The 17,770-nt window shown below is 34.0% G+C and overlaps 1 protein-coding gene across 1 annotated transcript in view; it reads right to left on the bottom strand.

Moving 5' to 3' along the window:
- The window catches only part of LOC143228549 (protein nervous wreck-like), a 156,385-nt gene that overhangs the window by 103,830 nt on the left and 34,785 nt on the right, over positions 1–17,770 (bottom strand). The window contains exon 3 of the mRNA XM_076459792.1: positions 10,830–10,875. Within this exon, the coding sequence (XP_076315907.1) occupies positions 10,830–10,875 (46 nt within the window). The remainder of the gene's footprint in view (positions 1–10,829; positions 10,876–17,770) is intronic.

Below are 17,770 nucleotides of genomic sequence, written 5' to 3'. Positions count from 1 at the left end.
TGTGAAAATTGTTCCGTTCAAATACACTCTTATTTCAGTTTTATGTTGTTGTTGTTTCATACGTATTTCAGTTTTATGTCGTCGTTTTTTGTTTTTTTTGTACGTGTAAATTGTTCCGTCAAAACACAGACTTGTGATAACAAGAAACCCACTTGAAGTAAAATCGTATCTTAAGACGGCTGGTATGGGTGTTAACATTTTTATTAAAATAAAGTAGAGAACAACGTTTCGACCTTTGTAGGTCATCTTCAGGTTAACAAATATAACCCAGTGTGTAGCTTGTGCTTAATTACAAACAAACAAGCAAACCTTTTCAAATACAGATTCTTGTTTCAGTTTTATTTGTTGTTGTTTTTATAAATTATGGTCACATCAAACACGATATATTTTGAAACCAAACGTGTTTTAATGTACTGTCTTACATCTAATACAATAAAATAATCTTTGGTTTCTTTTAAGTTTCATGCAAAGCTATTTGAGGGCTATCTGCGCTGGAGGCCCTTAATTTAGCAATAATAAACGAGAGGAAAAGCATCTAGTCAACACCACCTACCGGCAACTTTTGGGTTTCTTTTTTCCTCTTTTTTTTTTATAAACTTATCTCTTCCGTCTTCTTTTTTTAAAGAAAGATTGTCTAAGTAAACTAAATGTAGAATGTATGTATTATTTTATTTTTGCTTAAAACAATTGTTATTTTCTGATAACAACTACAACAATACACACAGAAACTGATACTTTTAATGCCTTTGTTTTTCGAATTCTTCCACACCGGGTTTCAAGCGTGGTTAGAATGCTAGACAATAGATCTTTTGGTCCAAACTACACATATTATTACCAATAAAAGAAAGAAATGTGGGGGGAGGTGGAGGAAGAGATAAATCGCGCTAAAACACTTTGGGGATAAGGATGTTATAAGGTTTGTGATCCAATCTCGCTATTCGGTCACACAAGACTAGCTCAAGAGTATGCAGGGATCGCTGTTGACTTGCTCTATTCCCACTAGTTTATCAGTTCAAAATTAAGAACGGCCAGCGCACATAGCTCTTGAATAACTTTGGACCAATAATTAGAACAATCAATCACATCTTTCAAACCTTGCGACAAACTGTCACGTCTTTCAGATGTCTAAGTCATTAACACTCAGAGTAAAATGCAAAATATGTTATTAAAACAATAATTTTTAATGATGATAAATACACATCATATCTACATATTGGTTCATAAGCGTTTCTTACAAATTTTACATATGTCTATGTTGGGGAAGTACAGATCATTAAAAGTCAGCTAATCGTAGATTTAACACTTTTATGAAAAATATATTGCTAGTTACAAAAAATGCTATATAATTCTGTAAGGACTTGATTATATTTTCTATTCTAAAGTGTAGATACAGTATTCTTAAATGCAAATCTCTTGCAGTTTTCGCAGCAAAAAGAGGTTTGTTCAGCAAGGGTATTCCAGAATAAATCTAAATTCCGACTCTAGGTTTAAACAAGTAACTAAACCATCGAGTGGTAAAGTAAAAATCGATTTTTTTTTTTTCTAGAAACACAACGTTATGAGTGAACTGAACAGTAGAGAGCATTTTACTGGTGAGCTTTAGACCAATATAACTGTTAATCTGTATACCTTGATCTAATCTGTAAATTTTAACATTTTAACCTGAGAGAGTAGAGCATTATACAGAAGGTTCTATAATTTCATACTTCTCAGTACACATGTCTTACTCTTGTTACTGATGCTTATTCCCATATAAAAGTAAGGTGAAATATATAACCTCAAGGTAACACTTAACCCACCAGTGGAAAAGTTCATTTCCCATCTTTACGTACTTTACAGCAAAATTTCTCATGAGAAACACACGTAGTACCACAAGGAATGATCCAGAACAATAGATAACTTGTGCGAAAAGAACTTTGCCACATTTTTCAAACAACGTCCTATTGCTGAAACTAAACGTGACTATTTGTATTTATGATAAAGCTACAAAGGTGATCTACCACTGTTCTTAATTTTAATCAACTGATCAGAGGGAAGGCAGTCATTTAGTACCCTTCCACTCATCATGGGGGAGTGACAGCCGTTCTTATAACCTACCCACAGCCAAAAATATAGGGTATATTCTGTGGCATTGCATGAATTCGAACTCGGCTCGCCAGCTCGGAAATCCTGAGCTCTATCACAACGCCAACCCGCCCCCGCACAACTAGAAAATTGTATGCGGCAAAACATTTTACAATTCTTGGTGTACGCTGATCTTACTTACTATAGATGAATATAAGGCCGTGTTCCCAAATTGTCGTAACTTAGATATTGGAAATGAAGAAGAATATATAACTAAGTAGTTTTCAAACAGTAAAAGCGCCCCCCCGCTGGTACAGCAGTAAGTTTACGGATATATGACGGTAAAATCAGGGGTTCGATTCCACTCGGTGAGCTCAGCAGATAGCCCGATGTGGTTTTGCTATAAGAAAATACACACAAAAACAGTAATGAACCATTCCATCCTCAACTTTTAGATGTTTTGCCCCTGTATATATATTGTATATATATATATTGCAAATGAACTGAGTGGAACTGAACACCTGTGTAGTACATAGTATGGAATACTTTACAACATTTTATACTGACGATAATTTACTAACTTTTCGGTATATAAAATAATATTCACTCTCCAACTCAAAACTAGAATTTGGGCAGAGATGTTGATTTGTTACCATTAAAAAAGTCAAGTTAAAACACTGTGTATACAATAGACAAGTTTCTCTCTTGTATATCTGAAATTCAAATCACAGCTAATACTAAATTAGCACGATTAAATATCGACATAACATAATTGTATAACAGTCAGCTTTCAGTACATGCCACCACGTTGTACACCAAAAGGAATATTAAACTGTGGTAATTGTGAGTTACAAAGATCAAAACACCCGTCACACCAAACATGTTCGCTCTTTCACCCGTGGGGGCGTTATAAGTGATGGTCAATCTCGCTATTCGTTGGTGAAAGAGTAGCCCAAGAGTTAACGATGGGTAGTGATGACTAGCTGCCTTCCCTCTGGTCTTACACTGTTAAATTGGGGACGGCTAGCGCAGATAGCCCTCGAGTAGCTTTGCGCGAAATTCAAAACAAACCAAACCAAACCAATCAGAACACCCAATGTGCGTGAATGAACTTCACAATTCTGGGTAAAGAATAATAAATAAAATGTTTACTTAAGATCTGTAAAAACTTCACATAATATCATTGTCTGTTATATTCGAAGTAAACAGAACCATCTGTTCCATTATAAAGAAAGAAACGAAGTCATTCATAAGCCCTCATAATTTAGTATCTAATTACATGAATCCGAAATCTCCATTTTCATATATAATTATTAAGGGTCAATTAAAGTAAACATAATGAAAAAAGGTTGTGTTCTGAAGGCGCTCAGGTTACCGTAATTATGGAATATTTAGTTTTGATTTTTAGCATAATGAGAGCTCCTCGTAACGAGGATACGTGGTTCTTATGTTCAATCTCACGAAAAGCACGTGAATACCTAGAAGAACACCGGCTGCAAAATAATGTTAGTTCTACACACAAACTGTTACTAGGGTTAAACTACTTATACAACTAACTTATACATTCTCTGAATTTCGTATGTTACGTGTTATATTAGTTATTTTATGGCTTCTTTACACAGCAAGTCACTAATGTAGGCCTAATATTAACTGGAAGTAAAAACGTGAATACAATGACGGTTTGTTGTCGTGACTAAGCTCGCGTGACATTCACGGCATAACATTATTTGTATGTGTATACCGTGAGTACTAAATGTTTACGTTAAACAAAGTGATAATTTCAGCAAGTTTTAAAATTCATTTTGATATTTTGTCTCAATAAATGTACAAAAGTATGAATAGGAATATTACAGAGCCTCATGTTCGAATTCCATATCGTCTTGGTTTTCACTATTTAAACTAATTTTCAAACTTTACTGAACAACGAACCAATTTAAAAATTACTACAATAAAACATTTATTATCAAACTTCGGATAAGCCTACGTTATATAAATATATATATATATATATGAGATAGGTACTGTTTACCTAAGTGAATTTATGTAATGGGTTTGTTTTTTATGTCTCTTTGCCATTTGTTATTCCACATTGATTTACGATATGGATTTTGTTAATTCGTGTAAGTGTCCATTAAGGCCCGGCATGGACAAGCGTGTTAAAGCGCTCGAGTCGCAAACTGAAGGTTGCGGGTTCGAATCCTGGTCGCACCAAACATGCTTGTCCTTTCAGCCGTGGGGGCGTTATGATGTGACGATAAATCCCACTATTTGTTGGTAAAAGAGTAGCCCAAGAGTTGGCGGTGGGTGGTGATGACTAGCTGCTTTCCCTCTAGTAGCTTTGCGCGAAATTCAAAACAAACAAACAAGTTTCCATTACGGTTTAATTTGTTCACATACTTTTCCATTACGGTTTTATTACTTCACGTAGGTTTTCATTACGGTTTTATTACTTCACGTAGGTTTCCATTACGGTTTTATTACTTCACGTAGGTTTCCATTTTACTTTTTTGTTTTTTTAATTAATGTACGTTATGGGTTTTGTAAATTCATATACATTTCCATTACAATTTTGTTAAATCATGTACTTTTACGTCATGTCTTTTGGCAGTTTCAGTTCTTGTAAGTTTACATTGTTATTTTTTTAAAACATGCGAGTATATATTAATCTAACTTTTTTTATTTTTTAAAAGTTTACAGTTACGGGTTTGTTACGGTTTTCTTATTCAACGCAAGTTTACGTTATAAATTTTATTACATGTACGTTTATATTATGGGTTTGCTATTACATGTACGTCTATGTTATACTTTTCTTTCTGTTAATAAGTGAAAATTTACGCTACAAGTTATTTTAGATATGTAAATTTAGCTCATTGTTAATTGCTGAAAGTTTATTAGCCAATAGTTTTAACAAAAACAAAATATCGTTGTACCTATTATATTTTCGTATTAAATACCCCGCTACACAGTAAAGCGGGGCCTTTAATATTAGATACTTATCAATTTCCAAGTTATATATAGTAATGACATTACAATAAGATATTCATTGCTATAGACGTATACAATTCTCGCTCATTGTTAATTGCTAACATTAGTTTGACATTAATATTATGACATTACAATAAGATATTCATTGCTATAGACGTATACAATTCTCGCTCATTGTTAATTGCTAACATTAGTTTGACATTAATATTATGACATTACAATAAGATATTCATTGCTATAGACGTATACAATTCTCGCTTATTGTTAATTGCTAACATTAGTTTGACATTAATATTATGACCTTACAATAAGATATTCATTGCTATAGACGTATACAATTCTCGCTCATTGTTAATTGCTAACATTAGTTTGACATTAATATTATGACATTACAATAAGATATTCATTGCTATAGACGTATACAATTCTCGCTCATTGTTAATTGCTGAAGTTTTAATGGCCAACAATTTTAATAAATATAAAATATCATTGTACATATTATATTTTCATCCATAATTTATTTTGCGGAGATCGTTCATTTCGCATAAGTTTTTAAATTACAAAACAAGAAATAACATTCCATTGGTAACCACCACGTGCTTTCATCAGGGTTTGAGAATATATACATAGTGATTTTTGACATGAAACGTAAAAACACTGGGATTTATTTACACAATTATCCTCTTACAGCCTGGCATGGCCAGGTGGTTAAGGCACTCGACTTGTAATCCGAGGGTTGTGGCTTCGAATCTCCATCGCACTAAATATGCTCGCCCTTTCAGCCGTGGCGGTGTTATAAGTGACGGTCAATCCCGCTATTCGTTGGTAAAAGATTAGCCCAAGACTTTGAGGTGGGTGGTGACGACTAGCTACCTTCCCTTTAGTCTTACGCTGCTAAATTAGAAATGGGTAGCACAGATAGTCCTCGTGTAGCTTTGCGCGAACTTCAAAACAAACAAAATAAACCGAAACCTCTTACAACTTTATCATAGTAATTTACTCCTGCTAACGTGTTGATGTAGAAAGTAGCAGTTAATTTTGTAATTTCCACAACAGCGTATTTTATGATTATCTGGAATTAAACTTCTCGTTTATAATAAGCCAGCTTCTTTGTTTGGATTTCAGCTCAAAGCTATATAATAGGTTGTTTGGAGCGTACCTATCGCAGGTATCAAACCACGAAAACTTGCGTTGTACGCTCCTTAGCTTACCACTGAGCCACCAGGAGAGGGAGGGGTTGTGAATAACAATTGTTTGTTTGATTCTTTAATAATGTTTGGTGGGTATTTTACATTGATTTAACCTTAGAATGGTTTGTAAATATTTACATGCCAAGCTGCTTGGGATTTATAACTTTGCTGGTTACAGGGTCGTTAATAAATTAAGATAATATTTCATAAAAGAAGTGTAACAAAAAGCTCAGTATTGTAGTCAATCCTCCTAACTACTGCTGAAGTTACATACACATTTTAAACAGAAAATTAATAATTTTACGTAATACTGTTACATAGTTTTTTAACCCACGTGTTATAACGTAAAATTACTAAATACGATCCAGTACGTGAATGGACCCCATCGGTTTTGGAAAGCACGAAAACAAATCGTTTATTTAAATGATAAGTGTTTAAACTACGACAAAGGAATCTACTTCTTAACAATGTATTCCGTTTATAAATCCACACATACAATTGCACCTTTACCACGAACAAGACATCATTCAAAGCTTTCGTATGAATTCTCGATTTTTCTATAGTGTTAACTATCTTATATAACCATTGTACAATATATACGATGCATCATTATGTGATATAATCAGAACAAAATCAGACAAGACCACCTTAGCCTCTGTGGTAACGTAATAAGCTAGAAAAAGAATAAAAAAGGTGTTCTTTTTCAAATGCGTCACGAAAATGAACGTTATTGACGTTATAACATGCTTTCTATAACCTACTTAAAGCAAGAAGCTCACAGACGTTCAGGAAATCAGCCCCACATCTTACTTCCGCCAAGATATTGGAGTAAAAGAAACCATGACGATATTCTATCTACACAGCTCAAATGATTTCACTTCTGCATTTATTTTAATTCTGTTTTTTCTATAACCGATAACTCAAAAGGAAGGTATAGTTACCGCGACACATACAGAATTAAATTAAGGTAATAAAATATGATAATTATGATGTCAAAGGTACAGCAACCCTCTGTATCCATATCGTTCATTTCATGGATTAAAATATACGGATCATATTGCGATGCGTATAGCTTTCCAATGTGTATTATCCATATCGTAAAATCGAAAAGACATGGTGGTTATATCGTGGAAAGTGCATTGATCCACTGTACCCATAAAACTAAAGTTATGAACTAAACAGAACACGGTACTTATAACATAAAGTAGCCTTCTGTATCTATATCACGAAACAATGATTCGCTAATAGGTAATAATTAACCTATTTTCTAAAAATATCTCCAGAAAATTAAATAGTACAAAACAGAGAGAGAGAAAAAAATTTCTGCAGTACTTGTTTTGTGTGTGCGCAAAATTTATTCAAAACATAGTTGCTCGTTAAATACAGAAAAGTGAAGGTCATTACAATAAACAAAAACTACAGAACACCACTATAGTAAAAACAGTAGAGTATCAGTGAAGAAAAATAATAAATTATCAGTATAAAGAAAAGAGTAGAATATCAGGATAGAGAAAACAGTGGGACATTAGTATAGAGAAAAATAGTAGAACATCAGTTGAGAGAAACTATAAAATATCATTACAGAGAAAATTGTTGGACATTAGTATAGAGAAAACAATAGAACGTCAGTAGAGAGAAACTATAAAATACCAGTATAGAGAAAACAGAAAAACATCACTAGAGAGAAACTATAAAATACCAGTATAGAGAAAACAGTAGAACATCAGTGGAGAAAAACTATAAAATACCAGTATACAGAAGAATAGGGGACATTAGTATAGAGGATACACTATAAGTGTAAAGAAACTGTAAAATACCAGAATAGAGAAACTGTGGAACATTAGTATAGAGAAAACAGTAGAACATCAGTTGAGAGAAACTATAAAATACCATTATAGAGAAAATTGTGGGTAATTAGTATAGAGAAAACAGCAGAACATCAGTTGAGAGAAACTATAAAATACCAGGATAGAGAAAACAATAGAACATCAGTAGAGAGAAAACAGTAGAACATCAGTAAAGAGAAACTATAAAATACCATTACAGAGAAAAGTTGGGTCATTAGTATAGAGAAACTATAAAATACCAGTACAGAGAAAAGTTGGGTCATTAGTATAGAGAAACTATAAAATACTAGAACATCAGTAAGGAGAAACTATAAAATACTGGTATAGAGAAAATAGTAGAACATCAGTAAGGAGAAACTATAAAATACCAGTACAGAGAAAACAGTAGAACATCAGTAAAGAGAAACTATAAAATACAAGTATAGAGAAAAGTTGGGTCATTAGTATAGAGAAACTATAAAATACCAGTATAGAGAAAATAGTAGAACATCAGTAAGGAGAAACTATAAAATACCAGTATAGAGAAAACAGTAGAACATCAGTAAAGAGAAACTATAAAATACCAGTATAGAGAAAAGTTGGGTCATTAGTATAGAGAAACTATAAAATACTAGATCATCAGTAAGGAGAAACTATAAAATACTGGTATAGAGAAAATAGTAGAACATCAGTAAGGAGAAACTATAAAATACCAGTATAGAGAAAACAGTAGGACATCAGTAAAGAGAAACTATAAAATACCAGTATAGAGAAAAGTTGGGTCATTAGTATAGAGAAACTATAAAATACTAGTATAGAGAAAATAGTAGAACATCAGTAAGGAGAAACTATAAAATACCAATATAGAGAAAACAGTAGAACATCAGAAGAAAAGAAACTATAAAATACCAGTATACAGAAGACTGGGGGACATTAGTATAGAGGAAACACTAGAACATTAGTGTAAAGAAACTGTAAAATAATGGTATAGAGAAAACAGTAGAACATCAATAGAGAGAAACTATAAAATACCAGTATCGAAATAACTGTGGAACATTAGTATAGAGAAAACAATAGAACATCAGTGGAAATGAACTATAAAATACCAGTATGGAAAAAAAATGTGGGACAATATTATAGAGAAAACAATAAAACATTAGTGGATATTAACTATAAAATACTAGTATAGAGAAAACAGTAGAACATCAGTGGAGAGAAATTGTAAAATACCAGTGTAGAGAAAACAGTAGAACATCAGAAGAGAGAAAGTATGAAATACCAGTATTGAGAAACAGTAGAACATCAGAAGAGAGAAAGTATAAAATACCAGAAAACAGAAAACTGTGGGACATTAGTATAGAAAAATCAGAAAAACGTTAGTGGAGAGAAACTATAAATTACCAGTATAGAGAAAACAGTAGAGCATGAGAAGAGAGTAGCTTATATGTTTTTGTATTATTTTTATAGCTTTTATGTCTTTCTATATGATTACATGAACTGGTTATAGCTGTTAAATCTCAGTTATGGTATCCCAGGTAGAAATTAAGGTCCTATACTTACACTGGACCGAAGTATTAGATGCCCAAAGTAGCTGCCTATTCTTAAGGCCTATCTACAACCTGTGCACATTGTAAATATGTGTCATAGACTGTGTAAACCTAGGCCTATATATTGTCACAGGATTTTCCAAGATAAAAGTGCTTTTATCTGAGATAGGAGCAGTATTATCCCCAAAATGGATGTACTGTTGAGCTGTATTAACTTACCACTAGATGTGGTAAGTTGACTTCAGGGTTGACAGAAACAAATTAAATAAAAATTCATACTGATAAAGATCTAAGATTTTTTTTCAAATAATACAATAACCGGTAACTGATCAAACTGATGATTAGCCAAGTTAAATGTCTCAAAAATACTAAAAGTTTGTATACAGTTTTGTGAATATAATCTATAGCATACTAACACTCATTATTTTATTTCGCACACTTTGGATTCATTACAATATTAAAGAATCAATTTTTATTTAAGAAAAAAACTAAAAATATTTAAAAGAAACAGATAAATTTCTCTGAAAAATAAGAAAGAATTAATAGATTCTGTTAATGCTGATTAGTATTCAAATATATACATTAATGCTCCCCAATGGCAGAGTAGTATGTCTGCAGACTTTCATCACGAGAAACTAAGTTTTGATACCCGAGGTGGGCAGAGCACAGATAGCCCACTGTGTAGCTTTGTGCTTGATTCCAAATAATCAGTTAATAATCAGCCTGCTTTAATATCAGCCCCCATCCCGTGACTCAACGTTTAGCCCAAGAACTTATAATGCGAAAAGTTGGGTTTGGTTTGTTTTGTTTTGTTTTGAATTTTACGTAAAGCTACACAAGAGCTATATGTGCTGGCTGTCCCTAATTTAGCAGTGTAAGACTAGAGGGAAGGCAACTTATCATTATCAACCACCGCCAACGCTTGGGCTACTCTTTTACCAACGAATAGTAGGATTGAACATCACATTATAACGCCTCCATGGCTGAAAGGGCGAGCATGTTTGGTGTAACGTAGATTCAAACCCGCGACCCTCGGATTACAAGTCGAGTGCCTTAACCACGTAGCCACGCTGAGCGATCTCGCTGGGAAAGCGGTAAGTCTTCGGATTTACAACGCTAAAAGTAGAGGTTCGATTCCCCTCGGTGAACACAGCGGATAGCCGGATATGGCTTTGCTACAAGAAAAGGACACAAGGACCAAATAAATTTAAACCTACCAGGCCATATTCTTTTTCTATGTTTGCCCTTGTCTTCATGAAATTCCTGTAAGAAAAAAAAATTAATGATTTCTTGAAAATTACGAGTATTATCACATTCACTAAAGAAAGTAGTAATATCACAGAAAAATCCACCGTTTTAACCGAAAATCTAAAAAAATAATTAATTAAGTGTATGTAGCACTTACTGGTAACCGAAGCTGTTTTCTTGTGAAGTTATAACTGATAACTGAAGTACACATAATAACTAGGAAATTACCATTAATTTTTCATAATCGAACAAAAATACTAAAAAAGTATCACCTTCCTTTTTAGTCGCCATAACAGTTTTCCGCAACCTTATTATGCAAAGTTTAAGATGTCTCTAAAACCAAACTTCCTCTCAAACATTAATGTCTAATCTTACGTTAGTGTGTTAAAAACCTAAACCAATATCACTGAAGGCAACAACATTCTCAGGCATTTCCTGTCTTCTGGTCTATATCTGTATAATTTCACGAGCGACCTAAGGGCTCTTGTTTCCATTGAGGGATTTCAATAACATAAGAAACACATATCTATCAAGTTAGTCATATCAGATTTATTTCCTCATGCACAGTTTGGCGTTTTTATATAGCTCGAGGTATAAATGAGTTTTTAACTAATCTACATACTCTCCTAGTTCCTTAGCCAATGGGACTCGGCATGGCCAGGTGGTTTAAGGTCGCGGGTTCGAATCCTAGTCACACCAAACATGCTCGCCCTTTCAGCCTTGGGGGCGTTATAATTTGACGATAAATCTCACTATTCATTGGTAAAGAGTAGCCCAAGAGTTAGCGGCGGGTGATAATGATTAGCTGCCTTCCCTCTAGTCTTACACTGTAAATTTAGGGACAGCTAACGCAGATAGCACTCGTGTAGATTTGCACGAAATTCAAAACAAACCAAACCTTAGCCAACGGAGGACTTTGTTCCCCTGTTAAAATCTTTACTAAACATTTATTTTAATTGAACTTTCTGAAGCGAATTTTTAGCTATTTGCACGTCTAACTGCTAACATTGTTACATATCAGTAATCTGCTTTCGTTATATACTGCACGGCTGTCTGAAATTTGATTAATTAAATTTTATCCTCTTTAACCTGCGGGAGAGGATTTGAAGAGATAATGCTTTAAATCTAATATTGTCAAATGTTACAAGTTTCGTTACATTAATGTAAATATATCAGTCGCAAAAGAAAAACATCTAAAAGACAAACCGTTGTAGTGTAAAGAAATCGTGGTACAAGTGTTTTTTGTTTTTTTTACTTCTCTGTTTTCTGTAAGGTCCTCCCATAAGTAATGCCTGAAAATTTAATACAGAAAGTGCATCATCATTTCTCTCTTTAGAGAAGGCTTTAATGACTACAATATGTAGTAGGACGTGTTTATAAATTTTCAGGCAAATAAAAGATACTAACCCAACTCCATTTTGTCAGATCGTTAATCAAATAAACCCTTATGAAGATGGGCGTGTCTTAGGAGCACATTAGGCATATAATACTTTATGAATTTAAAAATGCAATAGTGCAACAAAAACTATACGAAACATTCAAGGTGTTTATGGTGTGAAGTCCCTCAATGAAAGAAAATGTCGAAGGTAGTTTCAGAAGTTCAAATAAGACGACTACAGCTTAAGTGATGAGCCACGTTCAGGTCGTCCTGTTGAGTTTAATGATGACTTGCTGCTGGCTGCACTTGATAGAGATTGTGCTGTAACAGTTGAAGAACTAGTACAGAATCTTAATTAAGCCCATTCATCAGTTCACCATCATCTGCAACAGCTTGGAAAGGTGTCAAAACTTGGAAAATGGGTCTCCCACGATTTGACAAAAGCCAACCTTAGAACAAGAGTGGAGATTTGCACTTTTCTACACTCTCGTGAATGTAACTCACCATTTTTTGAACAGGTTAATGACTGGAGATGAAAAATAGATATTTTATGAAAATGTTAAGCGCCGCAGACAATGGCTCAGTGCAGGTAAACTGGCTGAAGCACAATCCAAAATAAACCTCCACCGAAGGAAAGTCTTCTTAAGCGTTTGGTGGGATATTGTTGGTGTGATCCACTTTGAGTTACTGTCATTCAATGTAACGATAACATCAGACTTCTATTGTCAACAGTTAGAGCATTTGCACAGAAAGAAAAGTTGCTTGCTTTGATCAACCGTAAAGGTGTTGTGTTACACCAGGATAATGAACGGCCCCATACAGCAAGGATCACATCTGCAAAAACTGAAGAACTAGACTGGGAAAACTTCCACATCCTCCTTATTCTCCAGATCTTGTCCCATCTGATTATCATCTATTCTGAAGTTTACAGAACTATCTTGATGGAAAAAAGCTCAGAACACATGAAGATGTCGAAACTACCCTCTCTACATTATTTTCCTCCAAACTCCAAGAATTTTATGAAAATGGCATTTAGAAACTTGTGAATCGGTGGCAGGAAGTAATTAATAACAATGGAACATACATTATTGATTAAATAACATTAAAAGCGTTTGAAATCCTTTCTCTTTTCCTGAACCTAAAATTGGACATTATTCAAGGGATAACCTGATAACTCAGTCGCAAAATTAGATAAAGCAACATAAACTAGGAGAAGAACTAGAAAACCAATAAATGCAGCATTTATGGTCTACAATCATTGGTTAAAATATATGATTATCTTCGCTTTCGAGGCTGCCGACTGTCTGTCATTTGGTCATCGTTAAGCATACTATGGCAAAAGAGAACATATGGCTAGTGAGTATATAGTGATGCATACAAAGTATAGAAACCTTATAGATTACGGCCCCCGCTAGTACAGCGGTATGTCTCCGGATTTACAACGCTAAAATCAGGGGTTCGATTCCCATCGGTGGGCTGAGCAGATAGGCTTTGCTAAAAGAAAAACACACAAACACACATTGTAGATTAACAGTCGATTAAATAATAAAATAAAATAAAGTAAAATTCAAATTAATATCTGTTGGAAGTTTTCACGCACAATTTCATTAACGACGTGGATTTCGTGGTTTATACGTATGTTTTGGACAAACTCGGAATAATCTGGTCTCCGTGAACATTCACAGCCGCCGATTAATCGGAAGAAGCCGGTCCCTAGAACACGAAGCTTGCGTGTCACCAGACACATTACGGAACATTCAGAACTATTGTCTTAAATGTATGCTATTACTAGTGCTTTACTTACAGATATATATGCATTTTTTAAAAACATGATAATACAGACACTATGCAAATATATTTTACTGAAGGACAAACAATCTTTGATTTCTCCAGGTTTAACTAAAATGCACTTTCCTAAAAATGAAGCTGTGAACGAGTTAAATAGGAAAGAAAGGACTGGCTTGTCATGTAGACTGTATTACCATAATCAAATTCATTACTTTCAAACAGAAACTGAGTGACGTACACTCTTACACATGGGTACCTATACTCTGTTAGACATCTATCAAAGCTGCTTAAAATGCTAAAGGGTCCGGCATGGCCAAGCATGTTAAGGCGTTCGACTCGTAAACTGAGGGCCGTGAGTTCGAATCCCAGTCGCACCAAACATGCTCGCCCTTTCAGCCGTTATAATGTGACGGCCAATCCCACTATTTGTTAGTAAAAAAGTAGCCCAAGAGTTGGCGGTGGTTGGTGATAACTAGTTGCCTTCCCTCTAGTCTTACACTGCTAAATTTGGGACGGCTAGCTCAGCTAGCCCTCGAGTAGATTTGCGCGAAATTAAAAAAAAATTACTGAAAGTTTTATCACAAGGATTGAAAGCATCAGCAGACTATATAATGAAATTTAATTCTAGTTGTGTTTTCAAATTATATGACATTCTGAGATAGTTTATGTAAGTGGAAATATATACAATGATATTATATATTAATATGCACTATACACATTATATTTTCTTCTAAATATGCGCTAAAAATCAAGTTTTTTAAAAAGCTAATCCAATAAAAACTGTTTTTTCGGATTTTTATGGTTCTTTTGGTCTATTGGTAGATATATATATATATATATATATATAAGTATATTGCTTTTCAAGCAATGGGAGCCTGGTATGGTCAGGTGGTTAAGACATTCGACTCGTAAATTGAGGGTCGCGAGTTCGAATCTCCATCATCTCAAACATGCTCACCTTTTCAGCCGTGTGGTCAAATAACTGTTGCTGACCTTCGTATAAATACTCACATACGTATCCATCCACATCAAACACAGTCAAAAAGGCTGTTACTGACCTTCGTATAAACACCCAAATACATATCCATCCATATCAAGCACAGTAAAAAAGGTTGTTAATGACCTTCGTATGAACACTCATATGCATATTATCTATAGCACACACGGTCAGAAAAGTTGTTACTGACCTCCAATATAATGTGACGGTCAGTCCCATTATTTGTTAGTAAAATAGCACCCCAAAAGCAGGCGGTGGATGGTGATGACTAGCTGCCTTCCCTCTGTATACAGATCTTTGTCTCAACACAAAGCAACTTATGGTTATTTGCAAACGGCACTTACAGAATAACATAAAATTTTCCCTTTCAACAACGGCAAATAATAAAGTCGGAAAACCCATTTTCCTAAAAACTTAGCGGTACTTTCTGGAAACAACTCTTTAAACATGTTCAAAAGGAAGCTAGACTATCAGGCAAGTGCCATTAATGGAAGTCTGCCTCCGATAAGTTAAAGACGTGTAATGTGTAAGAAGTGTTTGGGAACAAGAGACATGTCGCTTTAATTAAACGTGTTCTTAAACTTGGGTTCCAAACACACACACAGAAAAAAGGACTCGAAAAATGGGTGTACAAGTACCCAGTCACTCAAGCTCACAACAAATATTACTCAACTCAAATATGTGCTTATTTCGTATAAGTGCACACTTAAATCAGATAATCGAAGCTTGCTGAACGTGCTTCAAGTCTCGTGGCAACTGAAAAAAAGGAAGATTTTGTCGAAGATTGATAATCGTTTTATTGGACTAAAATCAATGAAGAAAGAAGGCGCTTTATTTGCAAACAAAAAACTTTAAGAATAGGTAAAAAGCCCTTGCTGTTTCTCGTGGTAATATTACATGATTCACGTAAATCTGTACAACGTAAATCACGCAGTACTCGCAAATCTACACTTTGACTTAGCTGCGATGACAAAAAAGATTGAATACCACCGTTAATGTCTGCTAGTTTCTGTCTCATACAGTTTATTGTTACATATAACAATGAAGTAAAAAGGCATTAGGCTTATCTTTGAAGAGACGGACAGCGCTTCGACTAGTAACGATTTAACAAGGGAATATTGTAAGAAAGAAAGTAGGGTACATTATACCCGTACACACACACATACATATAGGTGCTGACAGATAACAGAAAAAATTACGTTTCAACTACAATCAGTCCGTAGATGTTAGGTGGTAGGGTGCTATTGACTGCCTGATTGCCTTCTCTCTGACCAATAGTTCGAAATTAGGGACGGTGGCAGATGTCTTTAGTAACTTTGCCATAAAATACAAATAATAAATATATATGCTATAAATTAATATTTAACAATAACTATTAAGAGCAAACTAAAAACCAACCTTACTAATGTGTTTGATGGAGGCAATAACTACACAGTTAGAATTAGCACGTCCATACTAATTAGCACATTAGTAACATGCGGTTCCGCATTATAAACAGAATTTTTTTTAATTCTTGTAACTTTGTATAAACGGGAAACATTTTTATTAGATTAGCTTATTTGTTTCGAAAACTTGAACAAAGCTGTACAAAAGTTATCTGCTACCTGTCCCTAATTTCCAACTGATAAACTATAGTGAATGAAGATAGTCATCAGCACACACTGCCATCTATTGGAATACTCGAATCAAAGAGTGAAATTTGACCAACACTCGTACAACAAGCTAATGACAGGCTCTGAGAAGCGCAACTTTACAGCAAACTAATGCAAACCTTGGACCTTAAAATTTACAGTTTGATAGCTAACCGCTAGACAAGCCCATACTACCTTCCAGGTCAGTAATCTCAAAGTTGTACATATTTAATTTATTCCATCACGCTTCAAAAAGTGTAAATTAACAGTCGAATTTTCACCACTTCGAATAATTGTTTCAAAGCTATAAAAAGCGTTCATAAAGCTGAGCTCAAACTGACAATGAAACTTAATTTTTAAAAGGGTAAGACAACAAAATCAAGATAATTTCCTTAAACAAATCTTTTCCAGGAAAGAAAAAAAGCTTGAAAATTTATTTAATATGAAACAAGCCCATCAAGTACGACAAAAATATATATAAAGTCGTTACGTATTATGTAAAAAGTAAACCTTCTAAGTGTAAAGCGTTACGTACAAAATAATATTTCTTAGATGTCCCCCAACTAACAGTTTACATAAGAGAGGGCATCTAAGAAATATGTTGTACGCAACGCTTCACAGTTAGAAGGTTTACTTCTATATACACACACACAATGTTTTTTTTATTTCAATCCATTAACGAGATCGCAAATTTTGCAGGTCTTAGATTTTTACTGTGCTTCTCAGGTACTGTCTGCTTGAAAAATAACTTTCATGTATCTTGGTCCTTCTTAATTCTGAAGTTGAAACAAATAGGGTTACACTCAGATGACTTTTTAAAACTGTGTTTATAATCTCTATTTCTTAATTTAATAAATCCATTCTAAAGCTATACTATAGATAGAAAGAAAATGGATGAAAGCCGATAAAATGTAGAGAAGAAACAAATATTTCAAGTCTTGCTGTTACCGCATATCAAATAAGCTGTTTGTTATTCTCTTGAACAATGAAAACAAGAAACTTGTTCAAATACATGGTCTAGTATATTTACATTGTTGTAAATTCGGATGATATAGTGGGATGGCTTGAACTTAACACCTATTGATTATTATATTAAATGCATATAACAAACGTGTT

Source organism: Tachypleus tridentatus, chromosome 10 (genome assembly GCF_004210375.1).
Source record: "Tachypleus tridentatus isolate NWPU-2018 chromosome 10, ASM421037v1, whole genome shotgun sequence".
NCBI lineage: Eukaryota > Metazoa > Arthropoda > Merostomata > Xiphosura > Limulidae > Tachypleus > Tachypleus tridentatus.
The sequence above is the reverse complement of the archived record's forward strand: the minus strand, read 5'-3'. Positions and strand labels throughout refer to the sequence as shown.